The sequence below is a fragment of the Aythya ferina genome (assembly GCF_964211825.1).
Source record: "Aythya ferina genome assembly, chromosome: 36".
Lineage (NCBI taxonomy): Eukaryota > Metazoa > Chordata > Aves > Anseriformes > Anatidae > Aythya > Aythya ferina.
The window spans coordinates 579,354-605,929 of NC_140333.1; the positions used below are offsets into that span (position 1 = coordinate 579,354).

At 55.4% G+C, this 26,576-nt stretch overlaps 3 protein-coding genes and 2 long non-coding RNA genes across 31 annotated transcripts in view; 3 read left to right on the plus strand and 2 right to left on the minus strand.

Annotated features, from left to right (window-relative positions):
* The window catches only part of LOC311426048 (uncharacterized protein), a gene marked incomplete at both ends in the record, with an annotated part of 5,258 nt that extends 4,375 nt beyond the window's left edge, over positions 1-883 (plus strand). The window contains one exon of the mRNA XM_084502168.1: positions 799-883. Within this exon, the coding sequence (XP_084358294.1) occupies positions 799-883 (85 nt within the window). The remainder of the gene's footprint in view (positions 1-798) is intronic.
* The window catches only part of LOC311426041 (DNA repair nuclease APEX1-like), a 28,552-nt gene extending 20,164 nt beyond the window's left edge, over positions 1-8,388 (plus strand). The window contains exons 3-7 of one of the 27 annotated variants that reach the window (XM_084502154.1): positions 2,452-2,644; positions 5,029-5,658; positions 6,550-6,573; positions 6,645-6,739; positions 6,919-7,241. In XM_084502154.1, the coding sequence (XP_084358280.1) occupies positions 2,452-2,644; positions 5,029-5,543 (708 nt within the window). In that variant the 3' untranslated portion in view covers positions 5,544-5,658; positions 6,550-6,573; positions 6,645-6,739; positions 6,919-7,241. Of the gene's footprint in view, positions 1-2,451; positions 2,645-5,028; positions 6,041-6,064; positions 6,281-6,549; positions 7,242-7,748 lie in introns of those variants that run through there. The other 26 variants (XM_084502152.1, XM_084502150.1, XM_084502161.1 and 23 more) reach the window with 26 other exon arrangements.
* LOC311426044 lies at positions 7,265-8,381 on the minus strand. The gene is made up of 2 exons (XR_014686538.1): positions 8,249-8,381; positions 7,265-8,178 (listed from the first exon to the last, which is right to left on the minus strand). It is a non-coding gene; the product is annotated as an uncharacterized lncRNA (long non-coding RNA).
* Positions 8,389-11,935: 3,547 nt separating the features above from the next.
* LOC311426045 lies at positions 11,936-12,577 on the plus strand. The gene is made up of 2 exons (XR_014686539.1): positions 11,936-12,069; positions 12,215-12,577. It is a non-coding gene; the product is annotated as an uncharacterized lncRNA (long non-coding RNA).
* A 146-nt stretch (positions 12,578-12,723) lies between these two features.
* Positions 12,724-25,216, minus strand: PIP4P1 (phosphatidylinositol-4,5-bisphosphate 4-phosphatase 1). Its single transcript, XM_084502164.1, has 7 exons — positions 25,122-25,216; positions 24,339-24,511; positions 21,236-21,342; positions 19,877-19,982; positions 18,047-18,099; positions 15,429-15,519; positions 12,724-12,911 (listed from the first exon to the last, which is right to left on the minus strand). The coding sequence occupies exons 1-7, from the start codon at positions 25,192-25,194 to the stop codon at positions 12,768-12,770; spliced, it is 747 nt and encodes a 248-aa protein (XP_084358290.1). The 5' UTR covers positions 25,195-25,216; the 3' UTR covers positions 12,724-12,767.
* Positions 25,217-26,576: the final 1,360 nt, after the last annotated feature.

The following is a 26,576-nucleotide window of genomic DNA, read 5'->3' on the forward strand; positions in this document are numbered from 1 at the left end:
GGGGAAATTTGGGGTTTTGGGGGTTTGGGGGGTTTGGGGACAATTATGGGGGTTCTGGGGTTTGAAGGAATTTATGGGGTTTTGGGGGTTTTAGGGGTTTGGGGGATTTGGGGGGATTTTGGGGGTTTTTGGGGTTTGGGGGAATTTATGGGGTTTTTGGGGTTTTGGGGGAAATTTGGGGTTTGGGGGGATTTATGGGGTTTGGAGGTTTATGGGATTTGGGGGATTTATGGGATTTGGGTGGATTTGGGGAGATTTATGGGATTTGGGGGAACTTGGGGGTGATTTTTAGGGTTTGGGGGATTTATGGGATTGGAATTTATGGGATTTGGGGGATTTCTGGGATTTGGGGTGATTTATGGGGGATTTATAGGGTTTTGGGGGGGTTATGGGATTGGAATTTATGGGATTTGGGGAGATTTATGGGATTTGGGGGGATTTATGGGGTTTTGGGGGATTTATGGGATTGGAATTTATGGGATTTGGGGCGATTTATAGGGTTTTGGAGGATTTATGGGATTTGGGGGGATTTATGGGGTTTGGGGGGATTGATGGGCTTGGAATATATGGGATTTTGGGGATTTATGGGATTTGGGGGGATTTATGGGATTTGGGGGGCATTTATGGGATTTGGGGTATTTATGGGATTTGTGGGATTTATAGGGTTTTGGGGGATTTACAGGATTTGGGACATTTTGGGGCAATTTCTGGGACTGGGCCCGGACATCCTCTATCCATCCTTTTCCGGGTGTTGCCCCCGTCCCGTTTTGGGTTAATTTCCGGCGTTTTTGGGGCCAGTGGGTGCAGGAGGAGGCCCCGGACGTGCTGGATATGGGATCTGGGGGGGATTTATAGGGTTTGGGGAGATTTATGGGATTTGTGATGATTTATGGGATATGGGGGGATTTGTGGGATTTATAGGGTTTGGGGGGATTTATGGGATTGGAATTTATGGGATTTGGGGTGGATTTGGGGGAACTTTGGGGTGATTTATAGGGTTTTGGGGGATTTATGGGTTTTGTGGGATTTATGGGATTTGTGGGGGATTTATGGGGTTTTGGGCGATTTATGGGATTGGAATTTATGGGATTTTGGGGATTTCTGGGATTTGGGGTGATTTATGGGGGATTTATAGGGTTTGGGGGATTTATGGGCTTGGAATTTATGGGATTTGGGGGATTTTGGGGATTTGGGGTGATTTATGGGGGATTTATAGGGTTTGGGGGGATTTATGGGCTTGGAATTTATGGGATTTGGGGGGATTTATAGGGTTTTGGAGGATTTATGGGATTTTGGGGGGATTTATGGGGTTTTGGGGGGATTTATGGGATTGGAATTTATGGGATTTGGGGGATTCATGGGATTTGGGGGGGATTTATAGAGTTTTGGGGTGTTTATGGGATTGGAATTTATGGGATTTGGGGTGATTTATGGGATTTGGGGTTTATTTATGGGATTTTGGGGGATTTATGGGGTTTTAGGGTATTTATGGGATTCGGGATATTTATAGGATTTGGGTTATTTCTATGATTTGGGCCATTTTGGGGCGATTTCTGGGACTGGGCCCGGACAACCTCCGCCCGTCCTTTTCCGGGTGTTGCCCCCGTCCCGTTTTGGGTTAATTTCCGGCGTTTTTGGGGCCAGTGGGTGCAGGAGGAGGCCCCGGACGTGCTGGATATGGGATCTGGGGGGGATTTTTAGGGTTTGGGGGGATTTATGGGATTGGAATTTATGGGATTTGGGGGGGATTTGTGGGATTTATGGGATTTGGGGGAACTTTGGGGTGATTTATAGGATTTTGGGGGATTTATGGGGTTTTGGGGGATTTATGGGATTGGAATTTATGGGATTTGGGGGATTTCTGGGATTTGGGGGGATTTAGGGGGGATTTATAGGGTTTGGGGGGATTTATGGGATTGGAATTTATGGGATTTGGGGGATTTCTGGGATTTTGGGGGGATTTATGGAGTTTTGGGGGATTTATGGGATTGGAATTTATGGGATTTGGGGAGATTTATGGGATTTTGGGGGGATTTATGGGGTTTTGGGGGATTTATGGGATTTGGGGAGATTTATGGGATTTTGGGGGGATTCATGGGATTTGGGGGGATTTATGGGGTTTTGGGGGATTTATGGAATTGGAATTTATGGGATTTGGGGGATTTTTGGGATTTGGGGTGATTTAGGGGGGATTTATAGGGTTTGGGGGATTTATGGGATTGGAATATATGGGATTTGCGGGATTTATGGGATTTTGGGGGGATTTGGGGTTTATTTATGGGATTTGGGGTATTTATGGGATTTGTGGGATTTATAGGATTTGGGATATTTATAGGATTTGGGCCATTTTGGGGCGATTTCTGGGACTGGGCCCGGACATCCTCTATCCATCCTTTTCCGGGTGTTGCCCCCGGCCCGTTTTGGGTTAATTTCCGGCGTTTTTGGGGCCAGTGGGTGCAGGAGGAGGCCCCGGACGTGCTGTGCCTGCAGGAGACGAAGTGCGCGGCCCCCGCGGTGCCCCCCGAGGTGCGGGCGCTGCCGGGGCTCCCCCACCAGTTCTGGGCCAGCCCCGAGGGGCGCCCGGGCTACAGCGGGGTGGGGCTGCTGGCCCGCCACGAGCCCCTCAGCGTCACCTACGGCATCGGTGAGACCCCAAAAACCCACCCCGTAACCCCAAAAAACGACCCCATAAACCCAAAAAACCACCCCGTAATCCCAAAGAACGGCCCCGTAATCCCAAAGTTCTCCCCAGGGTTCAAAATGTATGTTGGAGGACCTAGAACCTTCATAATTGCAGCTAAATGGACCCAAAATGCACCCCAAAATCAACAGGTGGCACCCTGACCCCATAAATATCTTGTAGGGGATCCCAAAACCTGACCCCGTAATCCCAAAGAACCGCCCCGTAATCCCAAAGTTCTCCCAGGGCTTCGAAAGCTGTCTTGAAGGACCTAGAACCTTCTTAATTGGAGCTAAATTGACCCCAAATCTACCCCAAAACCACCAGGTGACACCCTGACCCCATAAATATCTTGTAGGGGATCCTAAAAGCCAACCCTATAATCCCAAAATCCCACCCCGTAATCCCAAAGTTCTCCCAGGGCTTCAAAACATACATTGGAGGACCTAGAACCTTCATAATTGGAGCTAAATTGACCCAAAATTTACCCTAAAATCACCAGGGGACCCCCCGATCCCATAAATATCTTGTAGGGGATCCCAAAACCCGACCCCATAATCCCAAAAAACGACCTCATAATCCCAAAGTTGTCCCAGGGCTTTGAAAGCTGTCTTGAAGGACCTAGAACCTTCTTAATTGGAGCTAAATTGACCCAAAATGCACCTCGAAATTACAAGGGGACGCCCCCGACCCCATAAATATCTTGTAGGGGATCCTAAAAGCCAACCCTATAATCCCAAAAAACGACCCCGTAATCCCAAAGTTCTCCCAGGGCTTCAAAACATACATTGGAGGACCTAGAACCTTCATAATTGGAGCTAAATTGACCCAAAATGCACCCCAAAATCATCAGGTGACCCCCCGATCCCATAAATGTCTTGTAGGGGATCCCAAAAACTGACCCTGTAATCCCAAAAAACGGCCCCGTAATCCCAAAGTTCTCCCCGGGGTTCAAAACGTACGTTGGAGGACCTAGAACCTTCATAATTGGAGCTAAATTGACCCAAAACCCACCCCAAAACCCTTTGGTAGCCACCAGTAGACTTGTGGTTGCCCCATTGACCCCAAAACCCTTTGGATGACCCCAAAACCCTTCAGTGGCCCCCATTGACCCCAAACTCCCACTATTGACCCCAAAACCCTTTGTTGGCCACCAGTAGACCCCAAACCACCACTACTGACCCCAAAACCCTTCAGATGACCCCAAAACCCTTCGGTAGCCACCAGTTGACCCCAAAACCCTTTGGTTGCCACCAGTTGACCCCTGGTTGCCCTATTGACCCCAAAACCCTTCAATACCCTTTATTGACCCCAAAACCCTTTGGTTGCCACCAGTTGACCCCAAAACCCTTTGGATGACCCCAAAACCCTTCAATAGCCTTTATTGACCCCAAAACCCTTTGGTAGCCACCAGTAGACCCTTGGTTGCCCCATTGACCCCAAGACCTTTCAATAGCCACCATTGACCCCAAAACCCTTTGTTGGCCACCAGTAGACCCCAAAACCCTTCAATGGCCTTTATTGACCCCAAAACCCTTCGGATGACCCCAAAACCCTTTGGTAGCCACCAGTAGACCCCTGGTTGCCCTATTGACCCCAAAACCCTTCAATAGCCTTTATTGACCCCAAAACCCTTTAGTTGACCCCAAAACCCTTCAACGGCCACCAGTTGACTCCTGGTTGCCACTATTGACCCCAAAACCCTTTAATGGCTTTTATTGACCCCAAAACCCTTCCAATGACCCCAAAACCCTACAGTTGCCACGTGTTGACCCCAAAACCCTTCAGATGACCCCAAAACCCTCCGGTAGCCACCCATCGACCCCCACTAGCCACCCTCTCCCCCCAGGCGACCCCGAGCACGACGCCGAAGGCCGGGTGGTGACGGCCGAGTTCCCCCAAAAAGAGTTCCCAAAACCCTTCAGTGGCCCCCATTGACTCCAAACTCCCACTATTGACCCCAAAACCCTTCGGATGACCCCAAAACCCTTCAATAGCCTTTATTGACCCCAAAACCCTTTGGTAGCCACCAGTAGACCCTTGGTTGCCCCATTGACCCCAAGACCTTTCAATGGCCACCATTGACCCCAAAACCCTTTGTTGGCTACCGTTGACCCCAAAACCCTTCCAATGACCCCAAAACCCTTCGGATGACCCCAAAACCCTTTGGTAGCCACCAGTAGACCCCTGGTTGCCCCATTGACCCCAAAACCCTTCAATAGCCTTTATTGACCCCAAAACCCTTCTGTTGGGATCAGTTGACCCCAAAACCCTTTGGTTGCCACCAGTTGACCCCAAACCCTCCGGTAGCCACCCATCAACCCCCACTAGCCACCCTCTCCCCCCAGGCGACCCCGAGCACGACGCCGAAGGCCGGGTGGTGACGGCCGAGTTCCCCTCCCTCTACGTGGTGGCCGCCTACGTCCCCAACTCCGGCCGGGGCCTCGTCCGCCTGCCCTACCGCCAGCGTTGGGACCGCGCCTTCCGCTCCTTCCTCACCTCATTGGACGCCCGCAAACCCGTGGCCGTCTGCGGCGACCTCAACGTGGCCCACGGCGACCTGGACCTGCGGCACCCGCGGGCCAACCGGCGGTCCCCGGGCTTCACCGACGAGGAACGCGAAGGTTTCGGGGCGCTTTTGGGGTCGGGGTTTCTCGACACCTTCCGGCACCTCTACCCGGCCGTGCCCCACGCCTACACCTTCTGGACCTACTTGGGGGGCGCGCGGGGGCGTAATGTGGGGTGGAGGTTGGATTACTGCCTGCTGTCGCGGCGCCTGGAGGGGGCGCTGTGCGATAGCAAGATCCGCAACAAGGTGATGGGCAGCGACCACTGTCCCGTCGAGCTCTTCCTGGCCATATGACGGCCCTAAAATGGCCCTATAGTGCCCTATTACAGCCCTATAGGGTCGTTTTGTAACGGTCCCGTAAGCTCGTCCGATAGCGACCCCGTACGTTGTCCTATAACGGCCCTATAAGGTTGTCCTACAATGACCCTATAAGTTCGTCCTATATCGACCCTATAAGATGTCCTATAGTGACCCTATAAGGTTGTCCTATAATGACCCTATAAGTTCGTCCCATATTGATCCTATAAGACCATCCCATTATGACCCCATAAGTTCATCCCATAATGACCCTATAAGACCATCCTATTAGGATCCTATAAGGTCATCCTATAACGACCCCAAAATGACCCTATAAGGTCATCCTATAATGACCCTATAAGATTGCCCCATAACGACCCCGTAGAGTTCATCCCATAATGACCCCATAACTTCATCCCATCATGACCCTATAAGACCATCCCATTATGACCCTATATGGTCATCCTATAGCGACCCCAAAATGACCCTATAAGGTCATCCTATAATGACCCTATAAGATCATCCCATCTTGACCCTACAAGACCATCCTATAATGACACTATGAGGCCGTCCTATAACGACCCCAAAAGACCCCATAAGCTCATCCCATCACGACCCTATAACTCACCCCATTGGGTTTGGGTCTTGAGTTGTGTCCGACGCCAACCCCAAAAGCCCCAAATCCACCCCAAACCCACCCAAAACGGCAATAAATGACGTCATCGTTTTCTCTATGGGGTCGCTCGGTCCTTATGGGGTCGCTATGGGGTGGGGCGCCCCCGGCCCCATACCCTGTGGGGTGGAGGTTGGATTCCTGCCTGCTGGCGCGGCGCCTGGAGGGGGATGGGCAGCGACCACTGTCCCGTCGAGCTCTTCCTGGCCATATAACGGCCCTAAAATGGCCCTATAGTGCCCTAAAACGGCCCTATAGGGTCGTTTTGTAACGGTCCCGTAAGCTCGTCCTATAACGACCCCGTATGTTGTCCTATAACGACCCTATAAGGATGTCCTACAATGACCCTATAAGGTTGTCCTATATCGACCCTATAAGTTCGTCCCATATTGACCCCATAAGATGTCCTAAAATAGCCCTATAAGGTTGTCCTATAATGACCCTATTAGTTCGTCCCATATCGACCCCATAAGTTGTCCTATAATGACCCTATAAGGTTGTCCTATGATGACCCCATAAAGTTGCCCTATAACGACCCCATAAGTTCGTCCCATATTGACCCTATAAGACCATCCCATCATGACCCTATAAGGTCATCCTATAACGACCCCAAAATGACCCTATAAGGTCATCCTATAATGACCCTATAACTTCATCCCGTAACGACCCCATAAGTTCATCCCATATTGACCCTATAAGTTCATCCCATAGCGACCCCATAACTTCATCCCATCATGACCCTATAAGACCATCCCATTATGACCCCAAAATGACCCTATAAGGTCGTCCCATAATGACCCTATAAGATCACCCCATCTTGACCCTACAAGCTCATCCTATAATGACACTATGAGGCCGTCCTATAACGACCCCAAAAGACCCCATAAGCTCATCCCATCACGACCCTATAACTCACCCCATTGGGTTTGGGTCTTGAGTTGTGTCCGACGCCAACCCCAAAAGCCCCAAATCCACCCCAAACCCACCCAAAACGGCAATAAATGACGTCATCGTTTTCTCTATGGGGTCGCTCGGTCCTTATGGGGTCGCTATGGGGTGGGGCGCCCCCGGCCCCATACCCTGTGGGGTGGAGGTTGGATTACTGCCTGCTGGCGCGGCGCCTGGAGGGGGATGGGCAGCGACCACTGTCCCGTCGAGCTCTTCCTGGCCATATAACGGCCCTAAAATGGCCCTATAGTGCCCTAAAACGGCCCTATAGGGTCGTTTTGTAACGGTCCCGTAAGCTCGTCCAATAGCGACCCCGTACGTTGTCCTATAACGGCCCTATAAGGTTGTCCTACAATGACCCTATAAGTTCGTCCTATATCGACCCTATAAGTTCGTCCCATATTGACCCCATAAGATGTCCTAAAATGGCCCTATAAGGTTGTCCTATATCGACCCCATAAGTTCGTCCTATATTGACCCCATAAGATGTCCTAAAATAGCCCTATAAGGTTGTCCTATAATGACCCTATTAGTTCGTCCCATATTGACCCTATAAGACCATCCCATCATGACCCTATAAGGTCATCCCATAGCGACCCTATAAGTTGCCCTAAAATGGCCCTATAAGGTTGTCCTATATCGACCCTATAAGTTCATCCCATAATGACCCTATAAGACCATCCCATCATGACCCTATAAGGTCATCCTATAACGACCCCAAAATGACCCTATAAGGTCATCCCATAGCGACCCTATAAGTTGCCCTAAAATGGCCCTATAAGGTTGTCCTATAATGACCCTATAAGTTCGTCCCATATCGACCCCATAAGTTCATCCCATATTGACCCTATAAACCATCCCATCATGACCCTATAAGGTCATCCTATAACGACCCCAAAATGACCCTATAAGGTCATCCTATAATGACCCCATAACTTCATCCCATAATGACCCTATAAGACCATCCTATTAGGATCCTATAAGGTCATCCTATAACGACCCCAAAAGACCCTATATGGTTGTCCTATAGCATCCCTATAAGTTCATCCCATAACGACCCCAAAACTCATCCCAAAATGACCCTATAAGGTCACCCCAAAACGCCCCCATAACTCATCCCATTGGGTTTGCGTCTTGAGTTGTGTCCGACGCCAACCCTAAAAACCCCAAATCCACCCGAAACCCACCCAAAACGGCAATAAATGACGTCATCGTTTGCTATTTTCTGTTCTTTCTATAAAGCCCCTGACCCTATAACACCCCCATAACCCCCCCCGACCCCATAGACCCCCCCCTTGACCCCATAACCCCCCCTTGACCCCATAGACCCCCCCCTTGACCCTATAACTGCCCCCCTTGACCCCCCTTGACCCCATAACCCCCCCCTGACCCTATAACCTCCCCCCTTGACCCCGTAACCCCCCCCTTGACCCCATTGACCCCATAACCCCCCCCGACCCTATAACCGCCCCCCTTGACCCCATTGACCCCCCATGACCCCATAACCCCCCCTTGACCCCATTGACCCCCCCTTGACCCCCCATGACCCCATTGACCCCCCTTGACCCCATAACCCCCCCTTTGACCCCCCTTGACCCCATATCTCCCCCTGACCCCATAACCCCCCCCGACCCTATAGACCCCCCCCTTGACCCCATAACCCCCCCTGACCCTATAACCTCCCCCCTTGACCCCCCTTGACCCCGTAACCCCCCCCTGACCCTATAACCCCCCCCTTGACCCTATGGATACCCCCTGACCCTACAATGCCCCCCCTGACCCTATAGACCCCCCCCTTGACCCCATAACCCCCCCTGACCCTATAACCTCCCCCCTTGACCCCCCATGACCCCATTGACCCCCCCTTGACCCCATAACCCCCCCCGACCCTATAGACCCCCCCCCGTGACCCCATTAATCCCCCCTGACCCTATAATGCTCCCCCCGACCCCATAACCCCCCCATGACCCCATAACCACCCCCCTTGACCCCATTGACCCCCCATGACCCCATAACCGCCCCCTTGACCCCCTTTGACCCTATAACTCCCCCCCGACCCCATAACCCCCCCTTGACCCCCCATGACCCCATAACCCCCCCTTGACCCCATTGACCCCCCCTTGACCCCCCATGACCCCATTGACCCCGCCGACCCCATAACCCCCCCTGACCCTATAACCAGCCCCCCTGACCCCATTGACCCCATAACCCCCCCTTGACCCCATAACCCCCCCCTGACCCCATTGACCCCCCCCCGACCCCATAACCCCCCCCTTGACCCTATAACCCCCCCCGACCCTATAGACCCCCCCCCGTGACCCCATTAATCCCCCCTGACCCTATAATGCTCCCCCCGACCCCATTGACCCCCCATGACCCCCCTGACCCCATAACCCCCCCCTTGACCCCATAACCCCCCCTTGACCCCATTGACCCCCCTTGACCCCATAACCCCCCCATGACCCCATAACCCCCCCCATGACCCCATTGACCCCCCCATGACCCCATAACCCCCCCCTTGACCCCATATCCCCCCCCTTGACCCCCCATGACCCCCTTGACCCCCTTTGACCCTATAACCCCCCCTTGACCCTATAACTGCCCCCCTTGACCCCCCATGACCCCATTGACCCCCCCTTGACCCCCTTGACCCTATAACTGCCCCCCTTGACCCTATAACTCCCCCTTGACCCCATAACCCCCCCTTGACCCCATTGACCCCCCCTTGACCCCCCATGACCCCATTGACCCCTGCTTGACCCCATAACCCCCCCTGACCCCATAACCCCCCCCTTGACCCTATGGATACCCCCTGACCCTATAATGCCCCCCTGACCCTATAACCTCCCCCCATGACCCCATTGACCCCCCTTGACCCCATAACCCCCCCTTTGACCCCCCTTGACCCCATTGACCCCTGCTTGACCCCATAACCCCACCTTGACCCCATAACCCCCCCGTGACCCAATAACCGCCCCCCTTGACCCCATTGACCCCCCTTGACCCTATAACTCCCCCTTGACCCCATATCCCCCCCTTGACCCCCCTTGACCCCATTGACCCCCCTTGACCCCATAACCCCCCCTTGACCCCATAACCCCCCCCTTGACCCTATAACCCCCCCCGACCCTATAGACCCCCCCCGTGACCCCATTAATCCCCCCTGACCCTATAACCGCCCCCCCTGACCCCATAACCCCCTTTTGACCCCATATCCCCCCCCTTGACCCCCCATGACCCCATTGACCCCCCTTGACCCCATAACCCCCCCATTGACCCCCCATGACCCCATAACCCCCCCCCGACCCTATAACCTCCCCCCTTGACCCCGTAACCCCCCCCTTGACCCCATTGACCCCATAACCCCCCCTTGACCCTATAACTGCCCCCCTTGACCCCCCATGACCCCATAACCCCTTCATGACCCCATTGACCCCCCCATGACCCTATAACCACCCCCCCTGACCCTATAGACCCCCCCCTTGACCCCATAACCCCCCCCTGACCCCATTGACCCCCCATGACCCCATTGACCCCCCCTTGACCCTATAACCCCCCCCGACCCTATAGACCCCCCCCCGTGACCCCATTAATCCCCCCTGACCCTATAATGCTCCCCCCGACCCCATAACCCCCCCATGACCCCATAACCGCCCCCCTTGACCCCATTGACCCCCCTTGACCCCCCCTGACCCTATAACCCCCCCATGACCCCATTGACCCCCCCATGACCCCATTGACCCCCCTTGACCCTATAACCCCCCCGACCCTATAACCGCCCCCCCTGACCCCATAGACCCCCCCCTGACCCCATTGACCCCCCATGACCCCAATGACCCCATAACCCCCCCTTGACCCCCCATGACCCCATTGACCCCCCCATGACCCCATTGACCCCCCCTTGACCCTATAACCCCCCCTGACCCTATAACCACCCCCCCTGACCCCATAGACCCCCCCCTTGACCCCATAACCCCCCCTTGACCCCATTGACCCCCCCATGACCCCATTGACCCCCCTTGACCCTATAACCCCCCCTGACCCTATAACCACCCCCCCCGACCCCATAGACCCCCCCCCGACCCCATAACCCCCCCCGACCCCATTGACCCCCCCCTTGACCCCCCCTTGACCCCCAATGACCCCCTTGCCCCCCTGACCCCGCCCCCTCCCGCCCCCGCCCAATCAGGAGCCGCCTCCGGGTCTGGCCCCGCCCCTTTTTTATCCTTCCCGGGGATACACAACGGGGGGGGGGGGGAGGGGCATGCGGGGGGGGGGGGGCGGGGCCGTGACGTCACCGCCCCCCCGATGACGTCACGCGTGTCCTTAGCGTGTTCGGGGCGGGGTCACGTGACCTTAGCGTGTTCGGGGCGGGGTCACGTGACCTTAGCGTGTTCCAGGCGTGTTCGGGGCGGGGTCACGTGACCTTAGCATGTCCTTAGCATGTTCCCATGACCTTAGCATGTCCTTAGCATGATCACATGACCTTAGCATGTCCTTAGCATGTTCCCATGATCTTAGCATGTCCTTAGCATGTTCCCATGACCTTAGCATGTTCCCATGACCGTAGCATGTTCCCATGATCTTCGCGTGTCCTTAGCATGTTCCCATGACCTTAGCGTGTCCCGTGAGGCCGGTGTGCCCGATGGGTGTCACGTGACCTTAGCGTGTCCTTAGCGTGTTCCCGGGACCGAAGCGTGTCCAGTGGATGTCCCGTGATCTAAGCGTGTTCTTAACATGTTCCCATGACCGAAGCATGTCCGATGGCTCTCCCATGACGCAGGCGTGTCCGATGGGCATCCCATGACGGAAGCATGTCCTTAACATGTTCCAGGACTCAAGCGTGTCCAATGGATGGCGTATGACTCAAGCATGTCCTTAACATGTGCCCATGACCCAAGCGTGTCCGGTGGCTCTCCCATGCCCTAAGCATGTCCAACACGTGTCCCATGACCGAAGCGTGTTCCCATGACCGAAGCATGTCCGAGGCATGTCACATGACTCAAGCATGTCCAATGGATATCCCATGATTTAAGCATGTCCAAAGCATGTTCCATGACTCAAGCATGTCCTTAACATGTTCCCATGCCTGAAGCATGTTCCTATGACCGAAGCATGTCCAATGGATGTCCCATGACCCAAGCATGTCCTTAACATGATCCCATGCCCAAAGCATGTCCTTGACATGTCCCATGACTCAAACGTGTCTGATGGATGTCACATGACCCAAGCATGTCCTTAACATGTTCCCATGCCTGACACATGTTCCCATGCCCGAAGCATGTCCAATGGGTGTCGCATGACCTAAGCATGTCCTTAACATGTCCCATGACTCAAGCATGTCCTTAACATGTTCCCATGCCCGACACATGTTCCATGACCAAAGCATGTCAGAAGCATGTCCCATGACCAGGGCATGTCCAATGGATGTCGCATGACCCAAGCATGTCCTTACCATGTTCCCATGACCCAAGCATGTCCTTAGCATGTCCCCACGCCCCCATCCCGCCCGGCGCCCCCACACGCGCCCGACACGCGCCCCACGTGCCAGGCGTGTCCCAGGCGTGGCCGAGGCGTGTCCCAGGCGTGTTCAGGCGTGTTCAGGCGTGACGGGGCAGGGGGTGGCTGACCCGCAGGCAGCCCCAGTAGCCGGCCCGCAGGAGGCAGGCGCCGGCCCCGGCCACCAGCAGGGCCCAGGCCGCGTGCAGGGCCCCGAAACGCCGGGCGGCCGCCCACGTGCCCACCTGGGGGGGGACCAGTACGGACCAGTAAGGGCCCAGTAGGGACCAGTAACCCAGAAAGGCCCTCCCAGTACGGGCCGGTAAGGAACGAGGCCGGAAAACGCCGTCCCAGTACAAACCAGTACACACCAGTAACCCAAAACCCCCTCCCAGTACAGCCCAGAGTCCCCAGACCCTCTCCCAGTACATCCCAGTATAGCCCAGTAACCCAAAAAGGCCCTCCCAGTACATACCGGTAAGGAACGAGGCCGGAAAACACCATCCCAGTATGGACCAGTAACCCAAAAAGGTCCTCCCAGTACATCCCAGTATCCCTGAGAACCCCCAGACCCTCTCCCAGTACACCCCAGTAAGGACCAGTAACCCAAAACCCTCTCCCAGTACATCCCAGTATGGACCAGTAACCCAGAAAGGCCCCACCAGTATCCCCAGGAACCCCAAAACCCTCTCCCAGTACATCCCAGTACAAACCAGTAACCCAAAACCCTCTCCCAGTACATCCCAGTATGGACCAGTAATCCAGAAAGGCCCCACCAGTATCCCCAGGAACCCCCAAACCCTCTCCCAGTACATCCCAGTACAAACCAGTAACCCCAAACCCTCTCCCAGTACATCCCAGTATGGACCAGTAAACCAAAAAGGCCCTCCCAGTATGGACCGGTAAGGAACGAGGCCGGAAAACGCCGTCCCAGTACAAACCAGTATGCACCAGTAACCCAAAACCCCCTCCCAGTACAGCCCAGAGTCCCCAGACCCTCTCCCAGTATATCCCAGTATGGCCCAGTAACCCAAAAAGGCCCTCCCAGTACATACCGGTAAGGAACGAGGCCGGAAAACACCATCCCAGTATGGACCAGTAACCCAAAAAGGTCCTCCCAGTACATCCCAGTATCCCTGAGAACCCCCAGACCCTCTCCCAGTACACCCCAGTAAGGACCAGTAACCCAAAAAGGCCCTCCCAGTACATACCAGTAAGGAACGAGGCTGGAAAACGCCGTCCCAGTACAAACCAGTATGCACCAGTTACCCAAAAAGGCCATCCCAGTATATCCCAGTATGGCCCAGAGTCCTCAAACCCTCTCCCAGTACATCCCAGTATGGACCAGTAACTCAAAAAGGCCCTCCCAGTACATACCAGTAAGGAACAAGGCTAGAAAACGCCGTCCCGGTATAAACCAGTATGCACCAGTAACCCAAAAGGCCCTCCCAGTATCCCCAGGAACCCCCAGACCCTCTCCCAGTACATCCCAGTATATCCCAGTAACCCAAAAAGGCCCTCCCAGTACATACCAGTAAGGAACGAGGCTGGAAAACGCCGTCCCAGTACAAACCAGTACGCACCAGTAACCCAAAAGGCTCTCCCAGTATGCCCAGGAACCCCAAGATCTCCAAAACCCTCTCCCAGTACATCCCAGTATGGACCAGTAACCCAAAAAGGCCCTCCCAGTACGTACCAGTAAGGAACGAGGCCAGAAAACGCCGTCCCAGTACAAACCAGTACGCACCAGTAACCCAAAAGGCTCTCCCAGTATGCCCAGGAACCCCCAGACCCTCTCCCAGTACATCCCAGTATAGCCCAGTAACCCAGAAAGGCCCTCCCAGTACATACCAGTAAGAAACAAGGCCAGAAAACACCGTCCCAGTACAAACCAGTACACACCAGTAACCCAAAAGAACCTTCCCAGTATCCCCAGTATCCCCCAAACCCTCTCCCAGTATGGCCCAGTGCCCTCCCAGTATATCCCAGTCTCCTCCCAGTATATCCCAGTCGCTCCCAGTGCCCCCCAAACCCCTCCCAGTGCCTCCCAGTATATCCCAGTCCCTCCCAGTCCCCTCCCAGTCTATCCCAGTATATCCCAGTTGCCTCCCAGTATCCCCCAGTGCCCCCCCAGTCCCCTCCCAGTATCTCCCAGTCCCTCCCAGTCCCCCAAAACCCCCCTAAATCCCCCCCAAATCCCCCCATAACCCTTCCCAGTCCCTCCCAGTCCCTCCCAGTATACCCCAGTATCCGCCAGTCCCCTCCCAGTTCCCTCCCAGTATACCCCAGTCCCCTCCCAGTATATCCCAGTACATCCCAATCCCCCCCAAATCCCCCAAATCCCCCCCAAACCCCTTCCCAGTCCCTCCCAGTCTATCCCAGTACACCCCAGTCTCCTCCCAGTCCCCTCCCAGTATCTCCCAGTCCCTCCCAGTCCCCCAAAACCCCCCAAAATCCCTCAAATCTCCCCCAAAACCCCTCCAAACGCCCCTATAACCCCCTCCCAGTCTATCCCAGTCCCCCCCCAGTCCCTCCCAGTGCCCTCCCAGTATATCCCAGTATACCCCAGTCCCCTCCCAGTACATCCCAGTCCCTCCCAGTCCCCCAAAACCCCCCAAATCCCCCCTAAAACCCCCCCAAACCCCCCCGAATCCCCCCCAAACCCCCTCCCAGTGCCCCCCCAGCCCCCTCCCAGTCCCTCCCAGTCCCTCCCAGTCCCTCCCAGTCCCTCCCAGTATATCCCAGTATATCCCAGTACTCACGGCCAGCCCGCAGGCGGCGGCCCCCAGCAGGATCCCCCCCAGCAGGCAGCAGAGGCAGCGGCGCCGGGGGAGGCCGGAGCCCACCGCGGACCTGGGGGGGGGGGGGGACCCTATAGGAGCGCCCCTATAGGGCCCCCCCCACCCTATAGGGACCCCCCTGACCCTATAGGGCCCCCCCCACCCTATAGGGACCCCCCTGACCCTATAGGGCCCCCCCCCACCCCATAGGGCCCCCCCCCACCCTATAGGGACCCCCCTGACCCTATAGGGACCCCCCCACCCCATAGGGACCCCCCCCACCCTATAGGGACCCCCCCACCCTATAGGGACCCCCCTGACCCTATAGGGACCCCCCCCACCCCATAGGGACCCCCCGACCCTATAGGGACCCCCCCACCCCATAGGGACCCCCCCGACCCCCCCACCCCCTATAGGGTCACCCCCACCCTATAGGGCCCCCCCATCCCCTATACATCCCCTATAGGACCCCAGAAGCCCCTATAGGCTCCCCCCACCCCCTATAGGGTCCCCAAATCCCCTATAGGGTCCCCATCACCCCCTATAGGGTCCCCCCTGCCCCTATAGGGTCCCCTCTATAGGATCACCCCCTATAGGGTCCCCCCGTCCCCTATAGCCCCCCCCCCACCCTATAGGGTCCCAGTCACCCCTATAGGGCCCCCCCCACCCCATACGTCCCCTATAGGGTCCCATCACCCCCCATAGGCTCCCCCCACCCCCTATAGGGTCCCATAACCCCCCCCGGCCCTATATGTCCCCTATAGGGTCCCCCCACCCCCCATAGGACCCCATAACCCCCTATAGGGTCCCAGTCACCCCTATAAGCCCCCTCCCACACTATAGGGTCCCCCACCCCTATAGGGCTCCTCATCCCCTATATGTCCCCTATAGGGTCCCAGTCACCCCTATAGGGCCCCCCCCACCCCATACGTCCCCTATAGGGTCCCCCTGCCCCTATAGGGTCCCATAACCCCCCCATGCCCTATACGTCCCCTATAGGGTCCCCCCATCCCCTATAGCCCCCCCCCCACCCTATAGGGTCCCCCCCCCATATCCCCTATAGGACCCCCCCACCCCCATAGGCTCCCCCCACCCCCTATAGGGTCCCCTCTATAGGATCACCCCCTATAGGGTCCCCCCGTCCCCTATAGCCCCCACCCACCCTATAGGGTCCCAGTCACCCCTATAGCCCCCCCCCCCCCCCCATACGTCCCCCATAGGCTCCCCCCACCCCCTATAGGGTCCCATAACCTCCCTCACCCTTATAGGGTCCCCCTTTCCCCTATAGGGTCCCCCTCACCCCTATAGCCCCCCCCCACCCTATAGGGTCCCCCCCCCATATCCCCTATAGGACCCCCCCACCCCCATAGGGTCCCCCACCCCCTATAGGGTCCCCTCTATAGGATCACCCCCTATAGGGTCCCCCCGTCCCCTATAGCCCCCCACCCATCCTATAGGGTCCCAGTCACCCCTGTAGGACCCCCCCGGCCCTATATGGCCCCCTATAGGGTCCCCCCACCCCCTATAGGGTCCCAGTCACCCCTATAGCCCCCCCCACCCTATATGTCCCCTATAGGACCCCATAACCCCTATAGGGTCCCAATCACCCCTATAGCCCCCCCCCCACCCTATACGTCCTCTATAGGGTCCCCCCTGCCCCTATAGGGTCCCCCTATCCCCTATAGGACCCCATCACCCCCTATAGGGTCCCAGTCACCCCTATATGCCCCCCCACCCCATACGTCCCCTATAGGGTCCCATAACCCCCCCCCCAGGCCCTATATGCCCCCTATAGGGTCTCCCCACCCCCTATAGGGTCCCAGTCACCCCTATAGCCCCCCCCACCCTATATGTCCCCTATAGGCTCCCAATCACCCCTATAGGACCCCATCACCCCCTATAGGGTCCCATAACCCCCCACCCCCCTATAGGGTCCCCCTTTCCCCTATAGGGTCCCAGTCACCCCTATAGGGCCCCCCCCACCCCATACGTCCCCTATAGGGTCCCCTCACCCCCTATAGGGTCCCCTCTATAGGATCACCCCCTATAGGGTCCCCCCATCCCCTATAGCCCCCCTCCACCCTATAGGGTCCCAGTCACCCCTATAGCCCCCCCCACCCTATATGTCCCCTATAGGCTCCCAATCACCCCTATAGGACCCCATCACCCCCTATAGGGTCCCATAACCCCCCCCCCGACCCTATAGGGTCCCCCTTTCCCCTATAGGGTCCCCCTCACCCCTATAGCCCCCCCCACACACTATAGGGTCCCCCCTGCCCCTATAAGACCCCATCACCCCCTATAGGGTCCCCCCATCCCCCATAGCCCCCCCCCACCTTATAGGGTCCCAGTCACCCCTATAGGACCCCCCCACCCCATACGTCCCCTATAGGGTCCCCCACCCCCTATAGGGTCCCCCTGTCCCCTATAGCCCCCCCCCACCCTATAGGGTCCCCCCCACCCCATACGTCCCCTATAGGGTCCCCCCCTGCCCCTATAGGGTCCCCTCACCCCCTATAGGGTCCCCCCACCCTATAGGGTCCCCTATAGGGTCGTCCCCCCCCCATATCCCCTATAGGGTCCCCTATAGGGTCACTCACACCTTGCGGCAGTGGGGGCACCGGGCCAGGCTGCGCTCGGCCAGCTCGCCGCACTGAGGGCACGATTTTGGGTTCAAAACAGGCGATTTTGGGACTTTTGGGGTCAGGGGGGTTTAGGGGACGCTGCCGGGCACTTTTGGGGCCGTTTCGGGCACTTTTGGGGCCCCAAAGCGCTTTTGGGGCCGTTTCCCCGCTTTTAGGGCCGTTTTTTCCCCCATTTCGGTCCCATTTTGGGGCAATTTCGGGCGGTTTTGGGTCTCCAGGTGCTTTTGGGGTCATTTTCCCCCCTTTTGGGGTCAGTTTAGGGCCATTTCACGATCCTAAATCCACTTTTGGCCGTTTTTGGCCATTTTGGGGCCTCTTCTCCCTGTTTCGGTCCCATTTTGGGGCCATTTCAGGCAATTTTGGGTCCTCACATCCTTTTTGGGTCCATTTTGCCCCTTTTAGGGTCATTTTAGGGCCATTTTGGGACCATTCCCTGACCCTAAATACCATTTTTGACCATTTTGGGCCCATTTTAAGCCTTTTTTACCCCATTTCAATCCCATTTTGGGGCCATTTCAGGCACTTTTGGGTCCCGGGGTCCCTTTTGGGGCCATTTTACCCCTTTTAGGGTCATTTTAGGGCTATTTTGGGACCATTCCCTGACCCTAAATACCATTTTTGACCATTTTGGGGCCATTTTAAGCCCTTTTTACCCCATTTCAATCCCATTTTGGGGCAATTTCAGGCACTTTTGGGTCCTCACATCCCTTTTGGGTCCATTTTACCCCTTTTAGGGTCATTTTAGGGCCATTTTAGGACCACTTCATGACCCTAAATACCATTTTTGACCATTTTGGGGCCATTTTAAGCCTTTTTTACCCAATTTCACTCACATTTTGGGGCCATTTCGGGCACTTTTGGCTCCCAGGGTCCCTTTTGGGTCCATTTTACCCCTTTTAGGGTCATTTTAGGGCCATTTTGGGGCCATTTTAGGTCTGTTTCATGACCCTAAATACCATTTTCGTCCATTTTAGGCCCATTTTGACCCCTTTCCCCCCCGTTTCGCCCCCATTTTGGGGCCGTTTCAGGCACTTTTGGTTCCCCAGGTCCCTTTTGGGTCCATTTTGCCCCTTTTAGGGTCATTTTAGGGCCACTTTAGGGTAATTGTGGGGCCATTTCCCGATCCTAAATACCATTTTGGGCCATTTTGGGCCCATTTTGAGCCCTTTTTACCCCATTTCAATCCCATTTTGGGGCCATTTCAGGCACTTTTGGGTCCCGGGGTCCCTTTTGGGTCCATTTTGCCCCTTTTAGGGTCATTTTAGGGCCATTTTGGGGCCATTCCCTGACCCTAAATACCATTTTTGGTCATTTTGGGCCCATTTTAAGCCTTTTTTACCCCATTTCACCCCCATTTTGGGGCCATTTCAGGCACTTTTGGGTCCCGGGGTCCCGTTTGGGGCCATTTTACCCCTTTTAGGGTCATTTTAGGGCCATTTTGGGACCATTTCATGACCCTAAATACCATTTTTGGTCATTTTGGGGCCATTTAGAGCCCTTTTTACCCCATTTCACCCCCATTTTGGGGCAATTTCAGGCACTTTTGGGTCCTCACATCCCTTTTGGGTCCATTTTGCCCATTTTTGGGTGTTTTTGGGGTGGTTTTGGGGCCATTCCCTGACCCTAAATACCACTTTTGGCCATTTTGGGCCCATTTTAAGCCCTTTTTACCCCATTTCGCCCCCATTTTGGGGCCGTTTCTGGCACTTTTGGGTCCTCACATCCCTTTTGGGTCCGTTTTGCCCGTTTTTGGGTGTTTTTGGGGTATTTTTTGGGGTGACTCACCAGGAAGGGGGCCCCGCAGTGGGCGCAGGCCACCCGCACGCCGCCGGGGGGGGGCTCGGGGCTGGGCGCCCCCCCCTGCACCGGGCCCAGGTTGATGATGCGCTTACTGGGAGCACTGGGTTATACTGGGAGCACTGGGAGGGGGGGCTGGGGGCACTGGGAGGGACTGGGAGGGGTTTGGGGGGGACTGGGGGATACTGGGAGGGACTGGGAGGGACTGGGAGGGGACTGGGGGGGACTGGGAGGGGTTTGGGGGGGACTGGGGGATACTGGGAGGGACTGGGAGGGGACTGGGAGGGACTGGGGGATACTGGGAGGGGACTGGGAGGGACTGGGAGCCCCCCCCAGCTGCTCCCAGTGCATCCCAGTGCCCCCAGAGCCGCTCCCAGTTCGTCCCAGTCCCTCCCAGTGCCCTCCCAGTACACCCATAACCCCCTCCCAGTCCTCTCCAGTCCCTCCCAGTATATCCCAGTGCCCCCATATCCCCTCCCGGTATATCCCAGCTCCCTCCCAGTCCCTCCCAGTGACCCCAGAGCCCCTCCCAGTATGTCCCAGTGCCTCCCAGTGCCCTCCCAGTATACCCCAATTGCCTCCCAGTCCCCTCCAACCCCCCCAAAACACCCCCAAACCCCCTCCCAGTATATCCCAGTACACCCCAGTCCCCTCCCAGTCCCCCAAAACCCCCCAAACCCCCCCCAAAACCCCTCCAAACACCCCTATAACCCCCTCCCAGTATATCCCAGTGCCCTCCCAGTATATCCCAGTCCCCTCCCAGTCCCTCCCAGTCCCTCCCAGTCCCCCAAAACCCCCCTAAATCCCCCCAAATCCCCCCATAACCCCCCCAAAACACCCCAAACCCCCTCCCAGTCCCTCCCAGTCCCCTCCCAGTATATCCCAGTGCCCTCCCAGTATCTCCCAGTCCCCTCCCAGTATCCCCCAGTCCCTCCCAGTCCCCCCAAACCCCCCTAAATCCCCCCAAAACCCCCCATAACCCCCCCAAACCCCCTCCCAGTCCCTCCCAGTATATCCCAGTGCCCTCCCAGTATATCCCAGTGCCCTCCCAGTATCCCCCAGTCCCTCCCAGTCCCCCCAAACCCCCCTAAATCCCCCCAAAACCCCCCATAACCCCCCCAAACCCCCTCCCAGTCCCTCCCAGTATATCCCAGTGCCCTCCCAGTATATCCCAGTGCCCTCCCAGTATCCCCCAGTCCCTCCCAGTCCCCCAAAACCCCCCTAAATCCCCCCAAAACCCCCCCAAACCCCCCCATAACCCCCCCCAACCCCCTCCCACTCCCCCCCAACCCCCTCCCAGTGCCCCCCAGCCCCCTCCCAGCCCCTCCCAGTGCCTCCCAGTCCCACCAGTAAGGCCGGGGGCAGGCGATGCGGCGGGCGGAGGCGCGGCAGACCAGGAGGCAGTTGCAGGGGCAGCGCACGTACTGCTTGCCCCCGGGGGCCGTCCGGATGGGCTGGGTTGGGGGGGAGAAAGAGGGTCAAAAAAAACCCCAAAATACCCCAAAAACACCCCAAAAAAACAACGGAAAAAATAAACCCCCAAAACCCCGAATAAGCCCAAAATAACCCAAAATAAGCCCAAATAAGCCCAAAATAACCCAAAATACCCCCAAATAACCCCCCAAAACCCCCAAATAAGCCCAAAATAACCCAAAATATCCCCAAAATAACCCCCAAAAAAACAAATAATCCCAAAGTAACCCAAAAACCTCCAAATAACCCCCAAATAAACCCAAATAATCCCAAAATAACTCAAAAATAACCCAAAAATAACCCCAAAATAACCCAAAAATAACCCCCAAAATAACCCCCCAAAAAACCCAAATAATCCCAAAATAACCCCAAAATAACCCAAATAATTCCAAAATAACCCCAAAATAACCCCCAAAAAAACCAAAACCCCCAAATAACCCCAAATAATCCCAAAATAACCCCAAAATAACCCAAAATACCCCCAAATAACCCCCCAAAACCCACGAATGAGCCCAAAATAACCCAAAATACCCCCAAATAACCCCCAAAACCCCCAAATAAGCCCAAAATAACCCCAAAATACCCCCAAATTACCCCCCAAAACCCCAAATAACCCCAAAATAACCCAAAATACCCCCAAATAACCCCCCAAAACCCCCAAATAAGCCCAAAATACCCCCAAATAACCCCAAAATAACCCAAAATACCCCCAAATAACCCCCAAAACCCCCGAATAAGCCCAAAATAACCCAAAATACCCCCAAATAACCCCCCAAAACCCCGAATAACGCCAAAATAACCCAAAATACCCCCAAATAAGCCCAAAATAACCCAAAATACCCCCAAATAACCCCCCAAAACCCCCAAATAAGCCCAAAATAACCCAAAATACCCCCAAATAACCCCAAAATACCCCAAAATAACCCCAAAATAACCCCCCAAAACCCCAAATAAGCCCAAAATAACCCAAAATACCCCCAAATAACCCCCAAAATAACCCAAAATACCCCAAAAACACCCCAAAAAAATAACAGAAAAGCAACGGAAAAAATAACCCCCAAAACCCACGAATGAGCCCAAAATAACCCGAAATACCCCCAAATAACCCCAAAATAAGCCAAAATACCCCCAAATAAGCCCAAAATAACCCAAAATACCCCCAAATAACCACCCCAAACGCCCGAATAAGCCCAAAATAGCCCAAAATACCCCCAAATAACCCCCCAAAACCCCAAATAAGCCCAAAATAACCCAAAATATCCCCAAATAACCCCCCCAAACCCCGAATAAGCCCAAAATAACCCCAAATCCCCCAAATAACCCCAAAATAACCCAAAATACCCCCAAATAAGCCCCCCCAAAAAACAAATAATCCCAAAGTAACCCCAAAATAACCCCAAATAAACCCAAATAATTCCAAAATAACCCCAAAATAACCCAAAATACCCCGAAATAACCCCAAAATAACCCAAAAACCTCCAAATAACCCCCAAAATAACCCAAAATAACCCCAAAACAACCCCCCAAAAAAACCAAAAACCCCAAATAACCCCAAAATACCCCCAAATAACCCCCAAATAACCCCAAATAATCCCAAAATAACCCCAAAATAACCCCAAAATAACCCAAAATACCCCCAAATAACCCCTCAAAACCCCAAATAAGCCCAAAATAACCCAAAATAACCCCCCCAAAAAAACAAATAATCCCAAAATAACCCCCAAAATAACCCAAATAATTCCAAAATAACCCCAAAATAACCCAAAAACCTCCAAATAACCCCCAAATAAACCCAAATAATCCCAAAATAACCCAAAAATAACCCAAAAATAACCCAAATAACCCACCAAAAAAAACAAAAACCCCAAATAACCCCAAATAACCCCAAATAATCCCAAAATAACCCCAAAATAAGCCAAAAACCCCCAAATAACCCCCCCCAAAAAAACAAATAAACCCAAATAACCCCCAAAATAACCCAAATAAACCCAAATAACCCCAAAATAACCCAAAAAAAACCACAAAAAACCCAAATAATTCCAAAATAACCCCAAAATAACCCAAAAAAATACCAAAAAAAACAAATAACCCCAAAATAACCCCAAAATAACCCCCCAAAAAGCCAAAAACCCCCAAATAACCCCCAAAAAACCCCAAATACCCCCAAAAACCCCAAATAACCCCAAAATAACCCCCTAAAAAAACAAAAACCCCAAAACCCCCCGAAAAAATAACAAAAATAAACAAAAAAAAAAACCAAAAAACTAAAAATCCCCCAAAACCCAAAGAAAGGCCCCAAAAAAAACACAAAAAAACACAAAAATCCCCCCCAAAACACCTGAAAAACCCCCAAAAAATCAAAAAATCAAAAAAAAAAGAAAAAAAAAGGAAAAAAACAGAAAAGAAAATAGAAAAAAAAAACAGAAATTCACCAAAATCCCCAAAAAACACCAAAAAACACCAAAAAAACACCAAAAAATCTAAATAAAAGCAAAAAAGGGAAAAAAAACAACAAAAAAAGGAAAACCGAGAAAAAAACAAAAAAACACAAAAACTCTGAAAAAAAAAAACACAAACAAAAAACGAACGAAAAAGCCCAAAAATAACGAAAAAAACGAAAAAAAGGAAAAAAAAAAAACCAAAAAAAATAAAAAAATCAAAAAAAAGAAAAAAAAAGAAAAAAAAAGAAAAAAAAGAAAAAAAAACAAAAAAAAAAACAAAAAAAAACACGCAAAAAAAACTAAAAATCCAAAAAACACCAAAGAAGCCCCCCAAAAAACCCCAAAAACCCCAAAACAAACCCAAAAAAAACAAAAAAAAAAAAAAAAGAAAAAAAAAAAACCAAAAAAAAACCAAAAAATTCAAAAACCGCGGGAAAAAACCCGGAAACCGCGGGAAAAATCCCGGAAACCGCGGGAAAGGCGGCGCGCCAAAATGACGTCACGCCGCAAGCCCCGCCCCCCTCCCCCCCCCTTACCGTGGCCTCGTGGCACCGCCCGCACTTGACCACGTGCTGGTGGGCCTTGCCCTCCACGCTGATTGGCTCCTGGCACACGCGGCACGTGACCGCCGGCCCCGCCCCCCCGTCGGGGCTGCCCAATGGGGAGTAAGGGGGCGGGGCCTCCGAGGGGCCGGCCGGGGGGGCGTTGCCTGGCAACGGGCAGGGAGGGGAGGGGGGGAGTGAGGCGGTTGCCTAGCAACGGGGGGCGGGGCTGGAGGGGGCGTGGCCTCGTTGCCTGGCAACGGCTCCCGGGAAGGGAGGGGGCGTGGCCTCGTTGCCTAGCAACGGGTCTAGCAGGGAGGGGGCGTGGCCTCGCTGCCCGGCAACGGTTCCAGGAGGGAGGGGGCGTGGCCAAGCGGCTCTGGCCACGCCCCCCGGTGCTGTAGCCACGCCCAGGCGCCCCGAGCCGCCCCCTGAGGCCCCGCCCACTGCGGAGAAGCCCGTGTCGAGGCCACGCCTCCTTTATCAAGCCACGCCCACTCGGCCACACCCCTTTACCAAGCCACGCCCCTTCAATACAAGCCACGCCCATCACCCTCAAGCCCCTCCCACCCCCTTAAGCCCCTCCCACCACCCTTAAGCCCCACCCACCACCCTGAAGCCCCTCCCACCCCCTCAAAGCCCCTCCCGCCCCCCCGCACCCCTCCCCATCCCCCTCCAGACCCCGCCCACACCCCTTAAGCCCCGCCCACACCCCTTAAGCCCCGCCCACCGCCCTCAAGCCCCGCCCACACCCCCTCAGGCCCCGCCCCCTCTCACCCCCGGGGCCCCCCCCGGCCCCAGGCCCCGGAGCCTCCGCGGGCAGCAGCGGCGACCGCTCCCCGTCCGCCATCGCCGCCGCGCTCCTCACGTGACCGCCGCCCCGCCCTCCCATTGGCTCGCTTGCGTCACGTGACCCCCTCCCGGCCACCTCCCCCCGTCTCCATAGCGACCGCCCCCCTCCCGTTCCCGCCTCCTCTCCTCCTATTGGCTGCCGCGCGTCACGTGACGCCCCCCCGGGCAGCTCCCGCCGTCCCCATAGCAACCGCCCCCCTCCCCCTGCGGCTCCCCTGCCCCCTGATTGGCTCCCTGGCATCACGTGACCCCCCTCTGGCCACCACCCCCTGTTCCCATAGCAACCGTCCCTCCCTCTCTTCTCCTATTGGCTCCTGGTATCACGTGACCCCTCTCCTCACCACCTCCCCCTGTTCCCATAGCAACCGCCCCCTCCCCTTTCCCCCTCTCTCCTCCTATTGGCTCCCTGGCATCACGTGACGCCCCCCCCCCGGCCACCTCCCTGCGTTCCCATAGCAACCGCCCCTCCCTTTCCCCTCCCTCTTCTGCTATTGGCTCCTCGGCATCACGTGACCCCTCCCACCCCCCCACCCCCTTCTCCATAGCAACCGCCCCTCCTTCTCTCTGCTCATTGGCTCCCACGCATCACGTGACGCTCCTCAGCCCGCTCCCCCTGTTCCCATAGCAACCACTCCCTCTTCTCCTATTGGCCCGCGCGCATCACGTGAACCCCTCCCACTCCCCCCCCCCACCCCCCGTTCCCATAGCAACCGCCCCGTGCCTCTCCCCTGCCCCCTCATTGGCTCCCTGGCATCACGTGATCCCCTTCCGGCCTCCTCCCTCCGTTCCCATAGCAACCGCCCCTCCCCTGCTTTCTCATTGGCTCCCTGGCATCACGTGACCCCTGCCCACCTCCCCCGTCTCCATGGCAACCGCCTCCTCCCCCTGCCGCTTCCCTGCCCCCTGATTGGCTCCTTCACGTCACGTGATCCCCTTCCGGCCACCACCCCCCGTTCCCATAGCAACCGCCCTTCCCTTTCCCTCCCTCTCTCCTCCCATTGGCTCCCTGGCATCACGTGACCCCTCCCGCCCCCTCCACCCCCCATCTCCATAGCAACCGCCCCTCCCTTTCCCCCTCTCTTCTCCTATTGGCTGCCGCGCGTCACGTGACGCTCCCCAGCCCGCTCCCCCCGTTCCCATAGCAACCGCCCCTCCCTTTCCCCTCCCTCTCTCCTCCTATTGGCTCCCGCTCATCACGTGACCTCCCCCCACCCCCCCCGTCTCCATAGCAACCACCCGCCCGCCGCTCCCCTGCCCCCTCATTGGCTCCCTGTCATCACGTGATCCCCTTCCGGCCACCTCCCCCTGTCCCCATAGCAACCGCTCCTCCCTTTTCCCGCCTTCTCCCCTCCCATTGGCTCATTCGCCTCACGTGACCCT

What these genes read in the sequence shown, in the direction of transcription:
- PIP4P1 (XM_084502164.1), bottom strand. Translation starts at nt 25,194, where the DNA reads ATGGCGGACGGGGAGCGGTCGCCGCTGCTGCCCGCGGAGGCTCCGGGG. An exon ending in GGCCGGGGGGGGCCCCGGGG is followed by an intron (nt 24,512 to 25,121) that starts GTGAGAGGGGGC and finishes GCCCGTTGCCAG; the next exon opens with GCAACGCCCCCCCGGCCGGC. An exon ending in ACTGCGGGGCCCCCTTCCTG is followed by an intron (nt 18,100 to 19,876) that starts GTGAGTCACCCC and finishes TCGTGCCCTCAG; the next exon opens with TGCGGCGAGCTGGCCGAGCG.